This window comes from Erpetoichthys calabaricus, chromosome 14, assembly GCF_900747795.2.
Source record: "Erpetoichthys calabaricus chromosome 14, fErpCal1.3, whole genome shotgun sequence".
Lineage (NCBI taxonomy): Eukaryota > Metazoa > Chordata > Cladistia > Polypteriformes > Polypteridae > Erpetoichthys > Erpetoichthys calabaricus.
In genome coordinates this window covers 25,403,195-25,421,936 of record NC_041407.2, presented here as the reverse complement: position 1 = coordinate 25,421,936, position 18,742 = coordinate 25,403,195, and the positions used below count along the sequence as shown (strand labels likewise).

The 18,742-nt window shown below is 38.0% G+C and overlaps 1 protein-coding gene across 1 annotated transcript in view; it reads right to left on the bottom strand.

Moving 5' to 3' along the window:
- The window catches only part of cep112 (centrosomal protein 112), a 243,439-nt gene that overhangs the window by 207,113 nt on the left and 17,584 nt on the right, over positions 1 to 18,742 (bottom strand). Inside the window, exon 5 of the mRNA XM_028819151.2 lies at positions 9,409 to 9,505. Within this exon, the coding sequence (XP_028674984.2) occupies positions 9,409 to 9,505 (97 nt within the window). The remainder of the gene's footprint in view (positions 1 to 9,408; positions 9,506 to 18,742) is intronic.

Here is an 18,742-nt window from a genome sequence, read left to right as displayed (position 1 = left end):
GCTCCTGAAAACAAAGTTCCTGTGGTGGGAATGACTAGTAATGAGTGAAGTCTTTCTGGTGTTAAAAAAATGCGGATGAACGATTACAAGATTTGTATTTCTGCCTGGTACATTTCTTCCCAGCAAGAGTGGGTGAAATAATGAACAAGTATTAAACTATTCTTTATTGCATCTGACTGTCTTATAAACATAAAAATATTCTTCTCTCCAAGTATGTGTTTATCTGAATCAGATGTTCAGTGGTTGTGGAAATTGGTAAGAAATCTAACTCTGAAACCCTAAAAAATACCAAGCGAGATCAGTGCAGTAGATACAATTGAAAAGGGACAGCTCAGTAAGCACAGTGGTGTCCTCTGGCAGGCTAAATTAAGATTTCTGTATTAACAAGTACTAGAGACAAATGTCGATATATGCAAGCCCAAACCTCCCTAGGAATAGCTATGTTAAAGAGGATATTCACGCTGTTTAATATAAGCATAACTGCTTGTTTAATTATCATCTAATTAGGAGAAACGGCTTATCTCAGCATCAGCTGCCTTAACCACAGAGTAGGAGAAAATCAACATACTAGTTTTCCTTAAATGATGGTGACAGGAATCTGAATTTGTTTAATGTAGCTAGCTAATTGATCATTGCACAGACTACGGCTGCTGTCTATGTGGTACCTTGATAGTTGATCCACTTGAACCCATTGACCTGGACTTAACCTGATGTTATTCACTACTCTTATTTTGGTACCTTACGAGACCATCTTATGTTTTTTCACTGATTCTCATGTAGCCAAGATCATAGTCTAGTAGCTAAGGCACTGAACTATAAACCATAAGGTGGCCAGCGAACTTCCTGCCTCTGTGTGTCCTTCACCAAGTAATATAACTTGTCTATGGTCCAACCGGAAGAAATACAAATAAGAAGTTATACTATCGACCTATGCTAGTAAGGGGACTTGGAATGGTGCTCAGTTTAGAAAGGCGATTAATAAAACTACAGTACTATTGTAAATTAAAAAATAATAATTATTATTATTGAAAGGTTATACAGTTTTGCAGTGTTTAGCACCATCCCATGACCAGTGGATGAACTGTGAAATGTAAGGGTTATTCTCCAGCTAGTCTGATATGCCTCCAACATCCCAAAGGTGTTTTTGTGGGTTTGTATTAATTAGCAATTCTAAATTGGTTCATCATGAATAGGATTGTCAGAGTTTGTGAAAGAGTAGGCCTTCTGTTTTCTAGGGTTGTCAGTTCCTGCGTTGGCTCAGATAGATAGATAGATAGATAGATAGATAGATAGATAGATAGATAGATAGATAGATAGATAGATAGATAGATAGATAGATAGATAGATAGATAGATAGATAGATAGATAGATAGATAGATAGATAGATAGATAGATAGATAGATAGATAGATAGATAGATAGATAGATAGATAGATAGATAGATAGATAGATAGATAGATAGATAGATAGATAGATAGATAGATAGATAGATAGATAGATAGATAGATAGATAGATAGATAGATAGATAGATAGATAGATAGATAGATAGATAGATAGATAGATAGATAGATAGATAGATAGATAGATAGATAGATAGATAGATAGATAGATAGATAGATAGATAGATAGATAGATAGATAGATAGATAGATAGATAGATAGATAGATAGATAGATAGATAGATAGATAGATAGATAGATAGATAGATAGATAGATAGATAGATAGATAGATAGATAGATAGATAGATAGATAGATAGATAGATAGATAGATAGATAGATAGATAGATAGATAGATAGATAGATAGATAGATAGATAGATAGATAGATAGATAGATAGATAGATAGATAGATAGATAGATAGATAGATAGATAGATAGATAGATAGATAGATTAGATAGATAGATAGATAGATAGATAGATAGATAGATAGATAGATAGATAGATAGATAGATAGATAGATAGATAGATAGATAGATAGATAGATAGATAGATAGATAGATAGATAGATAGATAGATAGATAGATAGATAGATAGATAGATAGATAGATAGATAGATAGATAGATAGATAGATAGATAGATAGATAGATAGATAGATAGATAGATAGATAGATAGATAGATAGATAGATAGATAGATAGATAGATAGATAGATAGATAGATAGATAGATAGATAGATAGATAGATAGATAGATAGATAGATAGATAGATAGATAGATAGATAGATAGATAGATACTGCCAGGATAGGTTCTTGTTCCTGGGGCTCTCTATTGTGCAAAGCAGGAAAGATAATGGATGGCTGGAATAACTGGTATAACTGATAATATAAGGTATTTCTTTTTACAAAGCTAATTCATGTCTGTTACATAGGCTTTTTTTAATTAGACAAAATTCTTTAAGTTCCACTCTAGTACTAGTCATAATAATGTATGATACAGCAGAATTTCCAAAAGCTACTTTGTTGGTACCACTCATGTCTCCTCTCTTATTTTGCACCATTTTCAGTTGTTCCAAAAAATTAAGTTAGCAGAACCCGAAAAGAGCATATATTGCTCAATCTAGATGTGCAAAGCTGATAGAGAAGTATCCCAACAAACTCAAGGCTGTCATTAAAGCAAAAGGGGGTTCAATAAAATGACATTGACACTGGGGGGTGAGCCTTTATTAATCTCAATATTTCTTGTTTTTTTATTTTTTTAAATTCTTCTGAACTGTAGCTGTGATATCTTTCACTTGGATGTTAAAGATTGCATTGAGTAAGTAAAGGTGGAAAAAATACTGGTTTGTGTGTTTTCATTCAAGGCTGTAAAGCAAAAAAAAAAAAGGGAATATTTCGAAACGGGGGGGATTCTTTTCTACAGTATACCCACTGTATATGTATTTTAAATGCATAAAAAGAAATAACTTTGTCACAGTATATAATTCTACTCAATATGTTTTAAATAAAAACACATAGGGGAATGTATCCGTAACCACAGTCGCACACCCCTTATCAGCTGGAAATATCATAATATTAGGATCATTTTTTAATTTAACTGGTGCATTCCATTCCTCTCTGGAAATGTTTGTAAATGGTTTGTGTTTAGTACTTTCTATATTTTCTACATCTCTGATAACTAAACGATAAAATATGTCAGTTTCTGAGCTTACAGGACCCGGAGGCATAAAAGCAGATTTAGAAGAAAGTCCCATCTGTTGCCTAGTACCGTGATCTTATATCTATTTTGGTTGTTTATAAAGTATTTACTATATGTGTACTTTATAGCGGCACGGTGGCGCAGTGGGTAGCGCTGCTGCCTCGCAGTTGGGAGACCTGAGGACCTGGGTTCGCTTCCCAGGTCCTCCCTGCGTGGAGTTTGCATGTTCTCCCCGTGTCTGCGTGGGTTTCCTCCGGGTGCTCCGGTTTCCTCCCACAGTCCAAAGACATGCAGGTTAGGTGGATTGGCGATTCTAAATTGGCCCTAGTGTGTGCTTGGTGTGTGGGTGTGTTTGTGTGTGTCCTGCGGTAGGTTGGCACCCTGCCCAGGATTGGTTCCTGCCTTGTGCCCTGTGTTGGCTGGGATTGGCTCCAGCAGACCCCCGTGACCCTGTGTTCAGATTCAGCGGGTTGGAAAATGGATGGATGGATGGATGTACTTTATAATTTTTTGTATCATCCAATGACATGCATAGAACATTTATTACTGAGTTTTGTTTTGATGAGTGTACATACTTTGTCAGTCAGTCAGTCATTTTCCAACCTGCTATATCCTAACACAGGGTCACGGGGGTCTGCTGGAGCCAATCCCAGCCAATTAATATTTTTTTTTTGCGGGGAACGTTCTGTGTAATAGTTTTTGTTTTATGTGTATTACTCCATTCTATAATTTCTGCCTTTATTTTATTTAAAACAAGTTGAGAGTTATTTCTTTTAATACATTTATAATACATAGGACGGGAGGCTCCTAACAGGCAGATAGGGATCAGACCTGGAAGGAAGGACCAGAAGGGACGAACGGACAGCCCACTGAAAAGAGAAGATGTCACTGTTTTTTTTTTTTTTTACTCCCCCAGCATGCTAGATTGCAGTGTCCTTGGATGTCAGTGCCCAGTGGGAAGCCAGCAGGGAAGGCCAGGAGATGTAGTTTGGCAGAGCAATCCTGTTGTGGTCAATGGGTGCCAGAAGAGGGTGCTGCAGGGAGACAAGCTCCCTGTTAAAATGGACTTTCACATGACCCGGAAGTGCTTCCATTGGGCAATTGCCCTGGCACCAGAAGTACTCCCAGCTCCATAATAAGCGGGACTGCACTCCTTTATCCAGGCGAGCCGAAGCTGGGTGGGCATGGAGCAGCACTCGGTTGAAAGAGGGCAGTGCGGTAGTGGTGGTGAGAGAAAACTTGTATCTTTGTGCTTTTTGCAACTTTGTGGAAGAAGTGGTTTAATAAACCTTCCATTCTTTGAAACCAGGGCTCACTGTGTGTTCATGTTTGGGGTTCGCTGATGCCCTTGTTCCATCACAATATATATATATATATATATATATATATATATATATATATATATATATATATATATATATATATATATATATACATACATATATATACACACACACATATATATATATATATATATATATATATATATATATATATATATATATATATATACACTTTTTTTGTACTGCTTACTTTATTTTTTGGTCATTTTCCCAGTAAGCAGATTATTTATAATTTTTTTTGTAGTTTTGCGGTAGCAGTTGTGTTATTCAATTGTTCCAAGACAGACATTTCAAACATTTTCTCAGACTTCTTTGGGTTCATGTTAAGTTCTGATGATCCTATTGTCTGTACTTATAGTTAAATACAGTCAACTATATTTCTGCCTGAAAACACTTAGTTCTAGAGCTACATATGAAAGGCACTACATAACAAGAAATTCTGCAAATGTTCTGTGTGAACATGCTGATGATTCACTAATCAAGAACCACAATCAGGCTTTACAACATTTCTTTGTGCACAGGTTAAAAATTGTAGTGTTACCTAAGATCCCACACTCTTCTGAACCACGTTATTAATATTACCAAGGTAGCCTACTTCCATCTTAAGGAAATTTCAAAGTTGTGTCCTTTTCTTTCAGATACTGCAGTGATGACCCTTATCCATGTTTTTATCACCGTGTGACTTAATTACTGCAACACGGATTTGGTATTCTTACTCGGGGCCTAAACAGACTATAGTATGTCTAAATTTCACTGACAAGGGTCGTCGCATATTTAAAACTTTGGGAGCACATTACTCCTTACACTTAAAAAATAAATAAATATATGCATTGGCTACTTGTCCTTTTTTTGCATTCAATATAAATGTTTTCTCTTAGTTTTCATGGTCTCCATGGTCCAGCCCCACATTATCAGTTTTCTTTTTTGAACTCATATGCTCCATTATGCTCACTTTGTTCTTCCGATTCTATGCTGTTAACCGCTCCAACTATGTAGAACGCGTGTGACGGGTGACAGAGCTTTTAGTGCATCGAAGCTCATGGCTATGGAATGCGCTGGCTTGAGAGCTTCATATTTGTACCTGACTTTGTTTTTAAATCTAAACTTAAAGCTAACCTTTCTAATATTGCATTTTGTTGACTTTTTTAATTATGTACTAGAGGGCTTCTCCCCCTGCTTGCTTCGCTTGCCAACACCCCTATCTGCGCTACGCGCCAGCAACTTCATGTCTCTGCCGCTTGCGTATGTGGATTTCACTTTCACCAAACAAGAAAACTTAATTCTCATGGATAGGCCTCTTCAATGGGAAGAAACACTACTTTTTCCTGATGGCAACACGAATTAGACAGTCTACAAGTCTCTCACTTAAAGTTTAAAGCCAAACAATATCCACATACTTCTGTCATATTACCCATGTCCATATATTCAATATCTTTTCACTTTTACCTTTTTTTCAATATTGCATTGAATTTTGATTCCGTGCTTGGAATTACGTCGTGACATTGCAACGTATAACTGCCCGTGAGTGAATGTCATTTCTTTCTCTCTACACGAACTGTCTGACAATAGCATTCACACAAATGAGAAATGATTGAACCGTGCGTGGTTGTAAATGTTTTAGATGTAGGCAAGACTTTTCCAAATCTCTGCATAAAGTTTTGTCTTGCGGGGCTTGAAATTTTCTCTCGCGGGATTTCACTTTCACCAAATAACAAATCTTTTAATTCTCATGGATACGCCTCTTCATTGGGAAGAAACACTACTTTTCCCTGATGGCAACAAGAATTAGACAATCTACAAGTCTCCGACTTAAAGTTTAAATCCGAACAATATATTTGATCTCTTTTCGCTGTTCCATTATTTCACAGAGTAATAATTTGTGATTGTTTGCGCTAATGTGATCTTTACTATCATTCTTTTGAGACTTTTGAATTTTCGTACTTTCATTATCTCTAACCTGCTCTGCATGTGTATCACGCCAACGTTTTTGAATTCTTTACGACATTCTACTTTGTCATCTACTCTTTGTCTTTTATTTCCAGCCCCGGGCCTGGTTAAATCTCTTGGCACAAAGTCTTGTCTGGCAGGACGTGAAAGTATCTCTCTGAGAAAGTCACGTCTCGTCTCTCTTCCCAAAATTTTTTATCATAATAGAGAGATATATATTGGACTCTGATATGTTTTAATATTTTGTATTAATGTACAGTGTATTTGGGTATTTTGAAAGGTGCTTTTAAATAAAGTTTATTATTATTAAAAAACTAGAAGCCAAAACAAGGTGGGCAATCTAGCACCCAGGTGTTTTTTCCAACACGAGCATTATGAGTTTTTACATTTACTTGTTCACTAATTATATCAAGTGAATGCAATTGATTATTTGTGTTCTCACCCTCAGTATAGATGTGGTGGAAACTGTTCTTGCGTTTTCTTATACTTTTATTTGAGGTTTTATTGTTATATTACTGTTTAAAACTGCACAAGTAATCAGCTTCTTCCAGCATCCTTAATATTCACTTATAAGTTACACATCATTATGGATTAAAATTTCTTGTTATGCTTAACACTGTTATAACAATTAATAATAATAATTAAATATCTTTATATAGCGATTTACTAACCTACTCAAAGTAATTTATATAGACAGTGAGGAGCCGCTTCAACCACCATTAATGTGCAGAATCTTCCTGGATGATGCCATTGTAATGCCAGTATGCTCACACATTTTAGCTATTAGGTAAGCAGGAGTCATAGAGCCAGGGGATGAGTATGGGGCCAGAATGAGCAGCCTTTGGTAAGTAGTTTAACCAGGACTTTGGGAAACAGGGATTGTTTATGACCACAGAGAGTCAGGACTTCGGTTTAATGTCTCATCTGAAGGACGGCTCCAGTTTTTACAGCACAGTGCCCTGTCACTGCTCTGTGGCATTAGGCTCCACATGAAGACCACAGGATAAGCATCCCCTGAAGGCCTTACCAAACCTGTTCCAGCAGCAACCAAAGCTTTACCTAGATGGTCTCCCATCTCCCAAGTACTAGCTAGGCCCAAACATGCTTAGCTTCAGGTGGGTTAACTGTTCTGAAGTACAAGTGGTATGACTGCTGGTCAATATGTGCTTATGATTCACTATACTGGGGTGGGCAATGTCGGTCCTAGAGGGCCACAGTGGCTGCATGTTTCTTAATGAGAAGTCAATTACTGCTGAGGAAGTGCTTATTGCTTAAGTGACATTTTGAGGCTTTGCTTTAGTGGTCTCGCTTGTTAAGGTTCCCCACCCTTAATTGCTTATTTCAGTCTTAAACTGCTGCATTCACTGTTTTAATGTCTCCTTATTTGCAATAAGATGTAAATGACAAAGCAGCCAGCAGTTCTCCATCTAGCTTGTTTCAACTTACATCTGTGTGTGTTCATCATGCACGGTTTGATTTAATAAAACACTTAATAGAAAAATATGACAGACTAAAATGTACACATTTTAGGCTTCAAATCATTTGGATGACACCCTTGGAAAGGAAAAAAATCTATGATATAAGAACCTAACATTGGAGAGCAACAAGCAATAAAACTAAATAAGGTCTGAGATTGACAAAGATTGCTTTCTAATTAAGCAATTGGGTTGGAATGAAAACCTGCAGCCACTGCGGCCCTCCAGGACTGACATTACCCACCCCTGCACTATACCAATTCTTTGGTAATTTACACTTGATCTACCAAAGTGAGGGTTTAGAAAGGGCATGAAAGCTTGCCACATGCATGACAAATCAGGTTGAAATGAATCAGCAACCAATGTTCACTGGTTAGGACAGAATCTACATACAGAGCAGGAACTGAACTACGAAATTTCATAATTGGTTCTGGACAACATCAGAAAAGCCATGATGGAAACAGGACAGGGCAGGTTCATGTTTTAGCTAACATGGTTGCTAGTAATGGTGGCGAAGTGGCATTAGATTTCAGATGTGCAGAAGCATTCTGTACTTGTTATCTAAATTGCACTGTGGAGCTTTTGGAATTTCAAATACAGAAGCTAAGATTTTTAAGACTGGCTATTATTCTTGGTATCTACAGACAAAGGAATGATACAGCTGCATATTGCTGAGGTTTTGGAGCTTTCTGGTCTCCTGATATGCTTTGACTGTTTTTGTAGTTGTTTTTAAATTTGTTTTTGAATTATGTACTGTATATTCTTTTTTTTTTGGATTGTAGAATCAGAAGTGTTCTGTCTGCAAGTGAAACAAGCAAGGCAGTCTGGTTACTGGGTGCTTTTCTTAAAATACAAATGCTATGCAGTATATATAAATGAATGAGGGTAAAAATGATCACGTTAATGAGCAAACCAGCAGTGGAACACCCACAGACCATGCAAGTACAAATGTTGCTTTGTTGGTGTCACACAGCTGCTCGGTTTTGTTTACTCCGTATCAGATGGTAAAATGTTAGGCTTTATGGCACATAGTATCACATTTTAAATAAGGATCAGCAAACAATGCACTAAACAGAGCATGCTGGTGGGCATTAATGATAGAGTCAGGGGACAATATTGTTGTGCTGTTGACCCCATGTTCATTTTAGCTCATAGAAGTGTGTTAAAGAAGAAATGCTTCCCCACCCTTGTTCCTGCCTTGCACCCTGTGTTGGCTGGGATTGACTCCAGCAGACCCCTATGACCCTGTGTTAGGATATAGTGGGTTGGATAATGGATGGATGGATGCTTCCCCACTCAGCTCCTGCGACCCACTGGCAGATGCACTGTCAAGTCATTTTAGTGTCACAGATGTTAAGTCTAAGTGAATGCACAGCCGAAAAAGCTCTAGTCTCATTCAAAAACTGGCTGTGATGATTGATATGATGGCCTCATTGTGTCGTACCAAACATGCTGAGACCACTAAATGAATTATATGAAGGAAATAAAATAAAAAAATATGCACTCACACTCTTAAAGGTGATTTGGTTTCCATCAACAGGCCGACGTTCGGAGGTAAATGTCCGTGGCTGCATTGGTAGCTTCTCACTGTGGGCACGTCTCCTCCTGTGGTCGGCAGACAATAGAGAGCATGAGTCAGGTGAGATTTTTCATTCTTACTATAATCAGTGCTTGAAGTTACAAATCAGGCTGGAATGTGTGTTTAACAAATGACCAATAAGATCAGTGGGGATTGAATGGTTGACAGCATCGAACAGCGAAATGTTTAAATTATTATAGCAAGAAAGTTGAAAGATAACTAATGCTGAGAAACGCCACATAACCATTAAAGTGGAAAGCTATTCTTGTGGTAGCAATGGGCTCACAGAGGCTGCGGAACTTTGATGGGCACAGTTAATGTTCTGCTCCGGCTCATTAGGAACATTCATTGGAACTAATTACACGCCATCGGCGTGGGCTTTAACCGATTTAAATAATCTGAGCAAGACGCCTGTCATCCACAATTATGCTCTCTGCTTGTGACTCATGGCTCACACTGGCACAGCACATATGCCAAGGCCCTTCTGGGCAACACAGTGTCGAGTGATGCTTTCAGCAAAATTGGAGAGTACCTCTACTTTAGCAGGCACCAACGGCCATGATGGGTCCCAAAAGTGCATCTCTCTATTACCCACCTACACCAATCCTTTCATATTTTTGTTTCCAGCTGGCATTTTTGACTTTGTATTTTAGCTGTGTTTGAATGCCCAGACCCTATTTTATCTTCTTCGTAGCATCTCACCAGAATAAGATAAAAAGAAGACTAACAGCAGGAAAACACCTCACATGACAAATGATCATGGCTCTAAGCTTTGCTTGAGTGTTTTACGAATCTTCTTCCTGAGCACATACTTTACAAGGTATAAGAGCACATATGCAGTGATGTATCTGTGGGACTGTTGTCTTCTTTGGATAGGTGCTAAGCTAGAAAAGCATTATACCTCCTTGTCTAGGAAAACTGCAGTGGCACTCAAAGGGAATTCTGGAGCAGATTTCTTCAAATTAATAACATACCCAAAGGCTGAACAGATTGTTTATACTGTATCACTGAAAAGTGAAATTCTCACTCGAATTCACTGCAAATAAAGGAAAGACCAGAAACTGATAAAACAAGAAAGGCTTTGCAGATCACTTGTGAATTTTACCAGAAAACAGATTGCTGATAAAAACTATAACGCCAAGAGAGCTTCAGAGATCCCACAAAGTCAAGAGAGCTACAGAGATCCTACAGTATTTCACTGTGTCAGATGTGTGTGTGTGAAGTCTAAAGTTGCAGTACTGTGTGTTAGATGGAGAAGCCTTGATTTCCATTGCCTTGAGCTTGTTAGCACTCAATATAAAGCTGGCTTGCATGGCCTCTTCTTTGTGACAAAAATGGTGTACCTACACCAAGGACAGAGATACTTACAACCATGTGAGATTAGTGACTAGATACAAGACACAATAACTTTATTGTCATATGCACAGTAAAAACACATGTTAAAACCATGTAATGAAATTCTTACTTTGTCTCCTTAGTCCCTTCTTACGGTGTGCAGATTTGTAGAAAAATAAATAAAAAAGAGCAATGAGCAGCATATCATGGTGTGAAATTCAGTACAAATTTATATTGATCCCTAATCCATAGCACTGGGTGCAGACAGTATGAAAACTCAGAAAGCGCATGAACACAGCATCATTTAGGCACTGCCTGTCCCCACTAATACCTGTACTTTGAGGTGCTTCATTATTTCATTAACTATTAAGCAGGTAGAAGGTCTGGAGTTGATTCCATGTGTGGAATTTGCATTTGAAATCTGTCACTGTGAACTCTCAATATCAGGTCCAAAGAGTGTCCATGTAATTGAAAACAGACCATCATTAGGCTGAGAAAAAAGAAACAAACCCTTTAAAGAGATAGACGAAACACCAGGATTGGTCATCTCGACCATCTGGTACACTCTTAAAAAGAAGGAACGCACTGGTGAGCTCAGCAACACCAGAAGGCCTGGGTAACCACAGAAGACAACTGTGCTGGATGATTGCAGAATTCTTTCCTTGGTGAAGAAAAAACAATTCATGACATTTAACCAAACCAAGAAGACTCTACGGGAGGTTGACCTATCATTGCTAAAGTCTACAATTACGAGAAAACTCCATGCAAGTAAATACAGAGAGTTTACTACCATATACAATCCTCAAGCACAAAAAAGACAGACTTTGCCAGAATATTAAAAAAAAAAAAAAAACAGTCCAGTTTAGGAACAGTTTTCTTTGGAAAAATGAAATTAACATCAATCTGTACCAGAATGATGGATGGAGAAGAAAATGGAGAAGAGAAAGAACAGCTCATGATCTGTAGCATACTACATAATCGATGAAACATTGAAGAGGCAATGTTATGGCATGGACATACGTGGGTGCCAATGGAAGTGGGTCACTGGGGTTTACTGATGATACGACAGCTGACAAAAGTTGCAGGATGATTTCTGCAGTGTACAGGGATATATTATCTGCTCAGATTTAGACAAATGCTGCAAAACCGATAGGATGAGGCGTCATAGTACAGATGGACAATGAGCCAAAACATACTGTGACAGCAAACCAAATGTTTTTTTAAGGCAAAGAAGTGGAATATTCTTCAACGGCCTAGTCAATCAACTGACCTCAACCCAATTGGACACATATTTCACTTGCTGAAGGCAAAACTGAAGGCAGGAAATCCAACAAACAAGCAGCACCTGAAAACAGCGGCAGTAAAGGCCTGGCAAAGCAGCAGTAGGGTGGAAGCCCAGCACTTAGAGAAGCCCATGGGTTCAGACTCCAGGCAATCATCAACTGCAAACGATTTTCAACCAAGTATTGAAAATGATCATTATATTATACAGTATATATATATATATATATATATATATATGATTATGTGAGTTTGTCCAAATACTTTTGACCCCCTGAAAATGGGGGGAGGGGACCATGTATAAATATGGCTATCCTTCCTAAATGTCTCATACTATATTTCTGTTAAACCCTTTGAATTAATGCTGAAAGCCAACACTTCAAATATGTCATTCCTTCATTTCAAATCCATTGTGGTAGTGTATAGAGCCAAAATTATGAAAATTGAGTCACTGTCTAAATACTTATGGATCCATCTGTAAGATACTGGTAGACTTCAGGAGGATTAACCTCATTTGTCCCCTGGTTCTCGATGATGAAGATGTGAAGGAGGTGAGGACAAACAAATACCTTGGGGTGAATCTGAAAGCCAAGCTGTAGTGGTATACCAACACAGAGGTCATCTGTGCCTCTATTTCCTGAGTAGGGTGTGGTTAGTTGGTGTACGCAGGCCACTCTTACATGATTTCTACTGGTCTGTAGTGCTCAGTATATTTTGCTATGAAATAAGTGTGCTGAGGAAATGGCATTAGTGCAGATGATACCAACAGACTAAAGAAACACATTAAATCTTGGCAGTCAAGCTGGACTCGCTGAAGGAAGTGGTAGAACAGAAGTCACTCAAGACGATGCTAACTTTCTTGGATAATGACTTTCAACCCCTGTATGAGATTTTGGCTAAACAGAGTAGCACATTCAGTAACAGACTGAGACATCTATGTTGCTTGAAGGAGCGCAATATGCGAGATCATTTCTATACTCGACTATTCTAGCAGGCAGTTATTGAGGGTGTGCTTTGGAAAAGATTTTGCTGGGAAAAACAAGGAAATGACAATGGTGTTTGTACGAATAGCTGTACTATTTTTTATATAAAGCGTTACAAAATTGGATCATCAAACCTGTACATTAAGTAATTTTGTCCTGTGCCTTTACTCCTTCTCGTGCATCTCACATTCACACTTCCTCTTTCATGGCGTCACCAAAGCCAAACTGACCAATCAGATTGCTCTGAGGGACTGGACAGAGAGACCTTAGTGTTTTATTATGTAGTAGACAAGGGGCCTCAACCCCTGCTCACTTCGCTAAAGACAATCCTTGCCAACTGCGCTATATGCCAACCACTTCGCGCCTCTGCAGCTCGCGTTGCGAAAAGGGGGGCTGCACACACCCCAAGGAGACGCGATCGCTCCTCCGACACCCCCTCTTAAACAGTGATACAATGGGAAACATGTTTTTTTTTTTACATCCTCTTTGCTCAATCAGTTGCTGGTTTGCTTCTGCTGCCGTGCCACATGATCTGCATCTCACGTGGCGCACTTCTGTCATATCACCTATGTCCATATATTCGATCTCTTTTCACTTTTACCTTTTCGTCAATATCACATTGAATTTTGATTCAGTGTTTGGAATTACATTGTGACAACGCAATGTATAACTGCCCGTGAGTGAATATAGTTTCTTTCTCTCTACAAGAAATGTGTCTGATATAACCACACAGGACTTTTCCAAATCTCTTTGCATAAGCTCTTGTCTCGCGCGGCTTCCGGCCACGAGCGTGGTTACATCGCTTGGCACGGGACGTGAAAGTGTCTCTGAGACAATCACATCTCGTCTCCTTCCAAGATTTTTTTTTGTAATACAGAGATATCAAGATTCACATATTATGTGTCATTTATATCTGTTTATATCCCACTATCTTACCTGTGATGTCACCATTTGCACCATTCTGTGAATTCTGTTGATGGTCTGACAGCACGACAGCCATATTATTCAAGATCAGTTCACAGATCGTTTGGGCATCTACACTTTGTAGTTTGTCAAAGTAAAGAATCGTTATTAACTCTTGATCATTCTCTTCACTCTCTTTTCTGTGTCAGCCACTGACAATTTATATAAGCAAAGATTGTGTGCATCCTCAACCCACTATTGGCTAACATATCCAGCTAGGCTGAATCACAAGGTTGGAAATCTCACCCAATTCACTTAAGGATGCAAAATGTACACCAGAACACTTCCTTAACAACATTTTTCAAACATGATGATCATGCAATGAAAGAAAGATAAAGCAAAAAGGAATTCAGAAATAAGCAGTGGTCAAAGGGAAAATGAAAGAAATAACTGAAAACTACATCACATTATGTGACTTTTCTAGCACTATTCAGCCTTCATTACATAATCCTTAGTGAGTTGGCAGCAGTTGGTGGTGTGCTCCCTTAAAGCCAGTCGTGTAAAGAGACATACCTAGCAACTCACTCCAACTAACATGCGACTTGCTATGATAAAATCAAACAGGTCTGATTTTGTCTTTAGTCTTAGCAGTGGGCTTGAGTGTGTGTGTGAGCAGATTTCTAATGAATGCTCTTCCTGAAGTACAATGCATATAATGCAACAACAAGGAGTAAGGAACACAGATGTTTTGGACCTTGTAAACTGAAGAGAAGCTTGTCTGTCTGATATCTCGTGTTTTACATACCACAACAGAAAGGGAAAAAGGGAAAAAAAGGCATAGATTGCAGCTGAACTCTCTGTGCAAGTTAACTCTTCGCACACCAAAGGCTACACCAAGCAGCACGCTGTTGGCTGTCAGAGAAAGGGGAGAGCACAGCCGTGCTGGAAGGTTAACACACAAACATTAAATGCAACATGGCCAGTGATTTTCAGCTGTTTAAAATGATATGATCAGGCAATGAGCTCAGCAACTGTGGTCTGCAAATCTGAAATACCCCACAACTAGAAGTTGCGTAATGTAATGCTGGCTTTAATGAAAGTCCAGCCAAACAATCATAAGTAATGTGCATTATTTAAATTGTTATGCCCATTTATGTTTGTTTTGTTTACTGTTCATCTTTTATTATCTTGGCTTCTTTCCTAATCATTTCTTTTTCTGACTTTTTTGCTTTACTTTTATTATTCTATCAGTATTATTGATATGATTATCATTAACTTTACTACCTTACTGTTCTCCTTATTTTTAATACCACCTTTCTGCACTGTACTTTCACACTTCTACTTAAAATAATTACATTTAGTAATAATACTTAGTTCCTATAGTTGTCTCTTTTCCCTTTCCTTTCTATTTCTCCTTTTCTTTTTAATTTTAAATACAGAAAAAGATATAATTTGAACTTTAACAATTGCAGCGTACTTTGGATTATTTCCAGCTAACAGAACACTTTAATTTAAGTGTCTGTTTTTTCACTAGTTATTTGATTTATTAGGATTTTTTAAGATAATTATGTTATATCTTAAAATGAGTTTACCTTTGTCAGGGAAATGTATGTGTTTTGGACATGTCATGCTGCGAGGCGTGTCAAAGGGCAAGAACTCCAAAGCATTCGATCTTAGCCTTGTTTGGTCAAGAAGACAAAGTAAATCAAATATTACCTCATTCCAGTGATTCTCAAGATCAATGCTGGGGTAACTTGGCAGGGTTTCATTTCAACAATGTTTCACAAGTCAATGATTGCACTTATATGCACACACGTAACCAGATTAAGGTGAATAACCCGGTTAAGGCAGAAACCTGGTTTCTTTATAATTTGCATTTACATGGGAAAGTAATCTTCTGCAGTTTTCCTACTTCAAAACACTCCGACATCACAGAACAGCACAAAAAAAAAAGTTAGAGTTAAAAGTCATCATCGGCTACTGTAAATCTGAAAATAAACACGACGCCTGTGATCACTTTCTTGTGTTTTGTAAATATGTTCATCAAATTGACTCTTTATTTATAGGTTGCTGTTACTGGATTGCAAGCCACTCACTCTTTTCTGCTTGAGCCGGTACATGTGCTTCTTGACTTATACCCAGTGCTGCTGGAATAACAACAACCCAGGTATTTCTCTCTATTATATAAAAAAAAATCCTGCAACAAGACGAGACTTTTTGAAGAGACAATTTCAAGTCCCGCGAGACGAGACTTTGACCATGAGATTTTTTTCAAGTCACGCCCTTCTCTCAACCATACACACGGTAATCTCACCTCTCCTTCATGTCAATGCTTTTCACAGACACAGTTCCTACACTCTCAGGTCTTAAAAATTTTAATGTTTTCCTCACTTTAAGTTCCCAATTAAAGAAAACCTATTATGTCCAAATCTTATTGAAGAATTTCATCACGAAGGGTTATCAACAGAAAAAATGTGTACACAGGCAATCCTAGCACTGAGAAACGATGAGGTCAAACAAATTAACGCCAAAAATGTCGATTGGTTACACGGCAAATTGGTTAAATACTGTAAGTATCAATAAACTATGGTGAAACAGTTAGTGGTGATCGTGTAGAACATGAAAACATCAACATACAATATCCCGAAGAATATCTACAACCGATAACACCATCCGGTCTTCCACCTCACAAATTACTGTAGAAAGAAGGATGTATCTAAGAAAGGTAATATATTAAATCTTCTGCGGATAATATTAGACATCAAAGGCGATCTTGATATGCCATTCGTATTAAAACGTTTACAGTTTCCTGTTAGAATAGCTTTTGCAAAGACAATTAATAAATTTCAGTGCCAAACATTAAAAAAAGTCGCTTTATTTAATAGAGTGAAAGAAACGATATTCACTCACAGGCAGTTATACGTTGTGTTGTCACCATGAAAGTCCAAACACAGAATCAAAATTCAATGTGATTTTGACAAAAATTTAATTTAAAAAATTGTTTTTACTGAAGTTTTACAGGAAAAGTTTAAAATGTATTAATTTCAAATCCAAACAGAACGAAATCGTATTACACAATGAATAACTCTAACGCAACATGAAACATAATTTACTTTCAAATTATTACGTTTTACTATTTTTTAATATGTTTAATTATTCGCTGTAATGTAAAATAGTTAGTTCTATTATGCATATGTGACAATTCCCATGAAAATAAAAATCTGTTTCAATTGTACATCTGCATCCCCATACGCAAGCAGCTGAACCGCAAAGTGGCTCGCACGTAGCGTCAGCCCAGGGGTTGGTGAGCAAAGTGAGCATGGGGCAAAGCCCCCTAGTTTACTTAAATAAGATAAGTATATTGCATTATTACTCAATACTGTAAAAAAATAATCAAAAAAATAAATGTGTTACTTTTAACGTGTTACCCTACTGCTCTCGACATTGTGCCACTGAGTTTAGCACTGTATGCTCAGCTCATTAATGCTCATCTCATTAACAAAAATTTACTGATTTCAAATTAGTTCAGCCAGGAAAAAGGGATAATGCGATCGTCTGAACATTTGTCTCTGGAAATTTATCTTGTGGATGCATCAACCTGTGGCTGCTGAAAAGCTTGTTCAATGCAAACACATGCACAGGCCGACAGAGTGAAGGTCCCGGCCTACTTTGTAGCTCATTTTGGAGGTCTCCAATTCCCTTTCGCCAAGTCTGGTCATAACACTTCGTAGTTCAGAAAGACACGTCCGCCTTGCTTTTTAGTGCTCAAGTGTCACTCAGTTTTCTTCCCTTTTTGCTTCATTTTATTTCATGTGTTTAAAAAGAAATTTAAGTTCAAAATTCAGATAACCATCCATCCATTATCCAACCCGCTATATCCTAACTACAGGGTCACGGGGGTCTGCCGGAGCCAAACCCAGCCAACACAAGGCAGGAAACAAACACCGGGCAGGGCGCCAGCCCACTGCAGGGCACACACCCACACAACTAGGTACAATTTAGAATCGCCAATGCACCTAACCTGCATGTTTTTGGACTGTAGGAGGAAACCGGAGCACCCGGAGGAAACCCATGCAAACTCCACGTAGTGAGGACCTGAGAAGCAAACCCAAGTCTCCTAACTGCGAGGCAGCAGCGCTACCACTGCGCTACCGTGCCGCCCTCAGATAACCATGAATTGCAAATTACAGGAGTGATAACAGTTAATCGGCTAAACTGGTGTCATTTTCAATTGAACGTATTCCTCTTCAGACTTCTACTTTCAATAAAATATTTTGAAAGAAAAACAAAAACAACAAGCTGAGTGAAATAGGACTCTAATTCTGCCCAGCTGTTTTTTTTATTTTTCCAGAAATGTAAAATATTGACATGGCAGCAATGAACATGATATACATGTATAATTAAATGATGTGTTCAAAAAACCAAAACAATTACATTGAATGTTATAAGCTTAAAAGAGACCTGCACAATTTCAACTTGGAAAACATGTCGCTGTAAACTGGCTGCAGTGGCCATTTCTCATTGCCTAGAAAATGTCAAATTACATGACTAGGATATGCAAGGGTTGACACATTATCCAACTCAGTGTAATACAGGACATGGATTACCTGAAACCTCAGCTGGGATGCCTTCCTATGGGATGGTTCATGTGGATGGATATGCATCCCAGCCAAGATGGTTGGTGTTCCCCTTCTCAGTGTGAAAGCCAGAATAATGGAAAGATGGAGGGAGGCTGCCTCCCGGGGCCAGGTGTTCCTCCAG